This window comes from Branchiostoma floridae, chromosome 2 (assembly GCF_000003815.2).
Source record: "Branchiostoma floridae strain S238N-H82 chromosome 2, Bfl_VNyyK, whole genome shotgun sequence".
Classification (NCBI taxonomy): Eukaryota; Metazoa; Chordata; class Leptocardii; order Amphioxiformes; family Branchiostomatidae; genus Branchiostoma; species Branchiostoma floridae.
Genome location: NC_049980.1, coordinates 1,052,416 through 1,059,856, shown reverse-complemented (window position 1 = coordinate 1,059,856; position 7,441 = coordinate 1,052,416). Strand labels below are relative to the sequence as shown.

At 40.7% G+C, this 7,441-nt stretch overlaps 1 protein-coding gene across 1 annotated transcript; it reads left to right on the top strand.

Moving 5' to 3' along the window:
- LOC118403676 (forkhead box protein I1-like) lies at window positions 1-2,954 on the top strand. Its single transcript, XM_035802459.1, has one exon. The coding sequence runs from the start codon at window positions 140-142 to the stop codon at window positions 1,049-1,051; it is 912 nt and encodes a 303-aa protein (XP_035658352.1). The 5' UTR covers window positions 1-139; the 3' UTR covers window positions 1,052-2,954.
- The last annotated feature ends 4,487 nt before the right edge of the window (window positions 2,955-7,441 follow it).

The window sequence follows — 7,441 nt, the reverse complement described above, 5'->3', positions numbered from 1 at the left end:
TGTCGACCAATCAAATGCCAGGTTCTGTGTGACGTCAGAGGGGGCGTGGTCTAATTTCCTTGAAAGGCCGTGGCACCTGTTTTGTCCTGTCAGTCCTACAACTTTCGTCTGATATTCTAACTAATAGGTACTTTATAACATGCATCACTTCGTGCGCCCGGTAGAGATGGTGCCGTACCAAGTCAAGCCATCCTCGGGCCTCCAGGCGCCATCCTCCCGAGAAGGGTTGCAGACCATTGCGGTGCCCCGTCCTCAGCTTCCTTACCAGGGCATGTGCGTGTACGACTGCGGCGGTCGGGCTCACCCATCCCCGCCCGTCCACCTGACAAGCGACGCTCGCCTACCGATGTACGCCTCCAACCCGTTCTTCTCCACGTCCTACCTGTTCTACCCCCGCTCATACCTACCGGTCGGACCCGGCACATCCTTCGGGCCCATGCCGCACGAGGAGCCGAAGCCCAGCCACAGCTACATCGGTCTCATCGCCATGGCCATCATGAGCTCTAAGGAGAAGAAACTGGTCCTTAGCGACATCTACAAATACATCTTAGACAACTATCCGTATTTCCGAAACCGTGGACCCGGCTGGCGCAACTCTATCCGACACAACTTGTCCTTAAACGACTGTTTCGTCAAGATGGGGCGTAGTGCTAACGGGAAGGGGCACTTCTGGGCAGTCCACCCCGCCAACGTGGACGACTTCGCCCAGGGAGACTTCAGACGGCGGCGGGCCCAGCGGAAGGTTCGGAAGCACATGGGCCTCCTGCCCGAGGACGACGGCAACAGTAGCTCGGGGTCGTCCAACGAGAACAGCGGTACGGTCAGCCCGCCTCCCCGCCCGTGCCCGAGCGATCCCCCCCGCGGCTCATCACACGATCCCGTCCCGCCATCGACAGGACGCGAGGAGTCAACAGTACTGCAAATGTCATTTTCAAACGACACGTCCAGTCAGGAAAAAACGCGGGAAAAGACGGCGAAGATTTCTCCCGACGGCACATTGGTGAGAAGAAAGTTTGACATGGCTAGTCTTCTAGAGCCGGACTCTAAGTAAAGACTGTCAGCGAACAAGCAAGTCTGATCGCTTTTGTGAAATGACAAAACTGTAAGTGAACATTCTTGAGGAAAAAAACGGCAAAACATTGACTGACTAGAAGCAAAAATCTTGCCTCGAAAATATGAATGTTTACGCCAGATTGGGACAAAAGGCATTACTACAATCTTCATGCTGAAGGATACGGACACAAGGTAACTTTAACCGATAAAAAGAAGACTAAAACGATTATTTGTAACCTGATTAGATATTGAAAACAGAGTGCACCATTGAGAAGAGATAGATTGTGATTATTGTAACTTGTTTTGTTGTCATCGTTCGAATAATATTATAAAGATTTTTGTCGATATCATACATTTCTTGATTTAAAATAGTGATATTTATTTCAACTTGACAAATAGATGGATGTGTCTGTTGTCAGTTGTGCTAACTTGATGTCTTCTTTCGTTCATATTATCTAAAAATACTTCTCAACTTGAAAGAAGTACTCTCACTATGTATGGTGTAAAATACGACGCCCATGCGTGAATAACAATACAGATCATAAACGTAAGAATGGAATGAAATGGACCAAGTTGAATAGGATAAGTACCGTATTCATCTGTGTCTATATCGACTATATATATCACCCACTTAACACGAAGCCAAGGAAAATATGTTGTGTTTCCAAATACGACCCTGAAAAACTTATTGTCGGTAGGTACTAGGAATTCAATTTTTCTTTCTTTCTTTTTCTTTCGATTCATCTGAGACAATGACGTCTTTATTAGTCACTAAATGCGAAGACTAGGAAACGTTTTCCAATTTGCGGCCTTGAAAAATATGACCGGTTGGTACGAATCTATTTTTTCTTTCTTTCTCTTTCTTTAGATTTCGGGGAAAGTGATTTAACGAAAAAGTCAGGAAACAAATAGAATTTTCAACATCATATTGTGATTACGATGATTGCCATTATATATGTAGATATGCTAGCAAATTTTACAAGGACAAGTTATCAATATACTGGACAAAGAAGTACGATGTTTTCTACGCATTCTTTCATCGACTGTTCTCTGTTAACATGTTGTGTAATATACGAAGTCTTTTTAAAATTTTATTACTCAAATGTCGATCAGATTGAAAACTCTGTACTCTTTGCCAGCGGCACACTAGGGTGCTAGGGTCGACAGGGTTTTGTTAGGTACAGTTGGATAACAGGAATCACAACACCTTTTCCTACAACTGAAAGCCTTTCGCCGTAACATACTGGCTAAGAATTTCATAACATGAATTCGTGTTCTCAACATCGCATATCTAATACATGTCTTAAGGTTTGTTTACAAATATGTCATTTTAACTTGTTACTAGACGTATTAGAACACGCTGTATGCAAGAAGGAATTGTCTGCTTTTTATTGTCTATTGTTGCAACGATATATTTGTTCTGATACATTGTATATGCATCGCTAATTATCAAATGTGAGGTCAAACTGCTTTATTTTGAAAATATTACAATTTGAAACCACCGTTGATATCCCTTGATGCGCTGTTTTGAAAAACAACGGATATAGGTTTCACAACGGATAAAGGTGAACTAACGTTATATAGAGAGGTCCAGAGATTATGTTTTTTTTGTATGAGAGATTCTAAGAGTTTCAGTGTCTTTTCAAATTGAATGCTTACAGTGTTTGCAGCATAAGAATATAACATGACTTGAGCAAAACACTAGTAAACTGCGTTGAGTCTTTTTTTGCTTTTTTGTCCTTTTCTGTTGTAACAATCAACTGTTCCTGCTATCTGTCTTTCATCTTTAAGTAAAAAATGAAAAGTACATATTTGGAAAGGAAGTCATAATGTTTCAAGAAATGGATGACTAATATCAGTTTACAACGGTGGAGAAAGTCAAGGTAGTCCACAAAGACTCTCTAGACTATGCTGGATTCATGCTCAATTTAACATTTTCATTCTGCTCGCAAATGATAGAAAATTAAGACGAAAACCATTAATTTGGAATGTTAGAAAAAGAAATGTGTACATTATTTGACGTTTAAATTTATTCTTTAAATCTCTGAAATAGATCTTAAATCTGAGCTAACCACAAAGACAAAGTAACAACAGGGTGAAGATAAAACAGGAATATAACATGATGTTTTCTTTTGACAGATACACTTCACTAACCGACGTATTTTCCTTGATTTTCTATTGTTAACCTAGTTATAGGTCTATATAACTAGTCCATTCAAAATCGCTACCATGATAGGCTATCATGAAACTAGAGTTCATACCTTCATGAAATGTTTATACGCAAATGACTTGTACATTCACATGATTTATAAATGGCAATGTTGGCCCTAATTATTACATATGTCACAAGTTTAAAATGAAAATTCGTGACCATAGCTTCTTCAGAACACAAGATAGCAAAACCTGAAGTTGCGCTGCAGTACCAAGGGAAGCCGCTAGAGGGTCCAAAATCTAATCATTTCCAGCTTTATTACATCCCACCAACACACTAAGTATGAAACCAATCCATCCAGCCGTTCTTGAGTTATCTTGTTCACAGACACACAAACGCTACTGAAAATATACCCTCCATGACATTTCATGGAGGTAATTACAATCATTTATCATAAAGCGGTTTTGCCATTTTTGTATCAATTATGCAAATCTGTTCCTCATTTGGACTTTTCTTAGGTAAGGAAATCCATCGTTCCTTTCATCAGTTATCCTTTTTGACATATTTGGACTAAACGCCCTTGCAGTTCGGAAATTAGATGTTAGGGGGCCGCATCTGCGCCACTTTTTACTGCCATCTGAATGGCAAGACCATATCATGTCCGAGAAAAGAGATACACCGAAAAACTGCTATAAGAAAGAAAACGAGATATCAAAACCGGAAAATTCGCTGCAATACCCAGGGAAGCCGCTGTGGAGAGGACAAAATATGACAATTTAAAGTTTTTGTCACATCTTACTTTCACACCAAATATATGAAACCAACCATCAAACCGTTCTTGAGTTATCTTGTTGAATAACAGACAGATATCATACACACACAAACGTCGCTTAGAATATATAACCTCCATGATATCATGATATTTGATGAGGGGTAATTAAGTGAAATACTTGCAGTGGTGGCCAAGTGTCGACATCCCACTGTGTTGATAACTGCCATTTTTTCAGCCGCTGTGTGATGAAAAACTCTAAAGTGCAGCGTACTTTTAGCGCGTAACGCAATCAACCTCTGTGCACACTGGGGACGAGATCATGACGAGAGCACAAAGAGTGATGTCATCATCAATCTGTGTGCTGCCGCTCAGGGACGCCATTACCGTGACCTTGGGGATATGTCACGTAACAAGGTTATCTCCTTGTGCCTCTATAGGCACGCGCTAGTGCTGAAATGTACCCAACTTTGAATTCATAGACAGATTTCTTTTTTTGGGGGGGAGGGGGGGGGGGAACTGAGAAGTTATAACGTTAACCAAACTCTTTTTTTTCAAAATTCTAAGATTATAACATTAGTTCACCTTTATTCGCTGGGTAACCTATATTCGTTGTTCTTGAAAACAGAATGTTCAAGGTTATCACTTCGACGGATGATGTCTTGAACCTGCAATATTTTTAAAATAATCTAATGATTACAAAATGTTGTAGTTTGAACCACCTCCCGTCGATCGCGATTGATATCTTTACATACACTGTCTTTAAAAACAACGAACATAGATAACGTTAATCCCGCGGAAAATTTCATTAAATGCATTGCGAAGTTCAGGGATGGGCATCAAGTTTTCCAGTTTCCATTTTAAGTGTTCATCGGATGAGGGGAAACAGTGTAATAAACTTAACATTACAAGTTATTGCAAAGTTTAGCCTTCCAACGAGTCGTCCTCGAACCAATGGTTAACCAACCTCTCTGTCTTAGGCCGCGTTAATTTGATTATATGGATGACATCTACGCGCACATAAATTTTCGGCCGTTTCTGAAAATCAAAAACAAATTTCATCCATACATTTCTTTCTCACAGGCAACGCGTTGTCTTCCTGTCTCTTATCAATCAGGACTTTAACGCTATTGCTTCGATGACTATAAAACAACAAACAATAAACGATGACCTCAGACTACTTGTCCTTCCATTGACAGCCTTTCAGTGTAACTCTAGTTTTTCCTCTAACAAAGGAGGTTAAAAAAAGAACCTCCTTGCTCTGACTCATATCATTATACATCAGTTACCAATCTCAAAGTCCTTCTACAGAAACAGCTTCTTTCTATGGTAACTGTTTTTTCCTCCTGTATACAAACTTCAAGCCTTCAAAGACAATGCTCACTTTCTTCTTGCATAATAAATCCCACCATCTATCTACTTGTCTTAGTAGAAGTGCTCAAATGGACTTGAATTGAACAGCCCGTAAAAAAAACTAGCTACGTACCGATCGAAAGAAAAGGAATACTTTCAGAATGCAGAGATCACGTCCCAGTTAAATTAGATTTTACCCAGACGATTCGTGAAGTACAAAAACAATTATCTAAACACGGAAAGCTACTCAGGTTCTTTTAGAAACTCTACCAATATCGCTGTTACTACACCCGCCATGGAGGTGCAAGTCCGGACGGGAAAATTCCCCGTGGAAAACTTTCTTTGTTTGCCCCTTTTGTGCGAGGCGCATTATCTCTTTCTCCTTAACTTAATTACCGATGTTGGAGATGATTACTTCTTTATTCACTCGCGGTGAATAAATGTTTTAACGCGCGATCCCCCAAAGTCCGCCAAACACAAAAAAACGTTTTAGCGTTTAGCGCCCATTTTTAGAAAACAGGCGGCGGTGGAGGGGCCGCCGGGAGCCGAACGCGCGCACGCGGTGAAAGGAGGAAAATTTGATTTGGAGTAGCACTCTTTGAGTTTGTTGTTGGGTTAGAAGCATAACTGATAATTTTTGATTTCTTGTGACCGTCTATCTTGCTCTCTCGCAAGCCAAAAGTAAAGTATGGAACGCAAGCCGAAGAAATATACTTGTAGAGATTTTCTTTTAACCACACAACTTGTCCAAGGTTTCTCTAATTCTATGTTATGACTGACATCCACGCCCGTAAAACTGTAGCTTTCAGTTGTATTCAGAAAGAGAGATAAGTCATGCCAACAATGGAAAACGATAGAAAATCTACTTGAAAAATAATTTTTTCGTTGAGTTACATGTTTCGTTGTGTTAGCAAAGCTGTGACAGCGGTTAGGCTGTTTGGTTTATAACCCAGTGGTCCTGGGTTATAAACCCATGACATGCTACCGATGTTTTGCCCTAGGGAAAGGCGCTTTAAACGACTTTCCACTCACGTGCACAAATGGGTACCTGCCTTCGGTTGGGGAGAGTGGCGATGGAAGGATACAATACTGTTCCCTAGACACGTGGATAACAATCCACTGCCCCTTCGAACTAAAAAAGGCTAGTATGAGACTACATTTGCTTTTACCGTAAACTAGATCTATGCTGTCTATTATACAACGTCATACAAACACACAAATACTTTACAAACACACACATACCTAACGCACACACAAACGCTACCGAAAACATAACCTTCTAGCAAAGGGAACAAACGAAAAATCTTTCCCCCTACAATGTGGTCTATAAGGCACCTCCAATCTCCATTTGTTGAACCACAGGCTACATATAGTACACAGATAAGACACATTTTTCAATAAGCACATATATACGGAGTGGCAAGCGTAGATGCAGTACGTACAATTTTCGAGAAGCATATGTTCTGGGTGCCGTTTGTGTGTTAATGTGTTGTGTGTGTGATTGTGTGTGTGTGTGTGTGTGTGTCTGTCTATGTGTGTGTGTTGATTGATTCGTATGGTATTCCGTATGAATATGTATTGCACACAGAACCCAAGGATAAGTTCGATTACGGACCTCCTAGCGGCTTGACATTGTAATGCAATAAAACTACCGTTATTCGTATCTCACGAATCTGGCAATGCTATGGTCATGATTTTCAAACTTCTTAAAAGTAAATAGCTTTTGGTCTCGAAAAAAAAGGGATGCATGTTTGTGCCCCCTGCGGTATGAATCGGTTGGTAAATTCTTTTCGGCCGACCATATACAATGTAATCATTCTATCCATTGATGGACAATATACTAGTATATTTCTGTATATATGACGACTATCATTCTTGTATTCATGAAAATATGTTACGTTTGGGACCGCATGGACGACAGGTCTTTACATTTGGAAACACATTGTTAAACAGCGACACCTATAGCTGCAGTGTGGAATAGCACCAGCCAGAACTGCCCTGGGGAAATGGCAGACGGTCACAGCAACGTCGCCTGTTGACTGTACACGTTCCTTGTTGTGAACTTTCGTATCCAAAGTGAGAGCTCTACCCATTTAGCTATTGCTATGCCCCAA

What these genes read in the sequence shown, in the direction of transcription:
- LOC118403676 (XM_035802459.1), top strand. Translation starts at nt 140, where the DNA reads ATGCATCACTTCGTGCGCCCGGTAGAGATGGTGCCGTACCAAGTCAAG.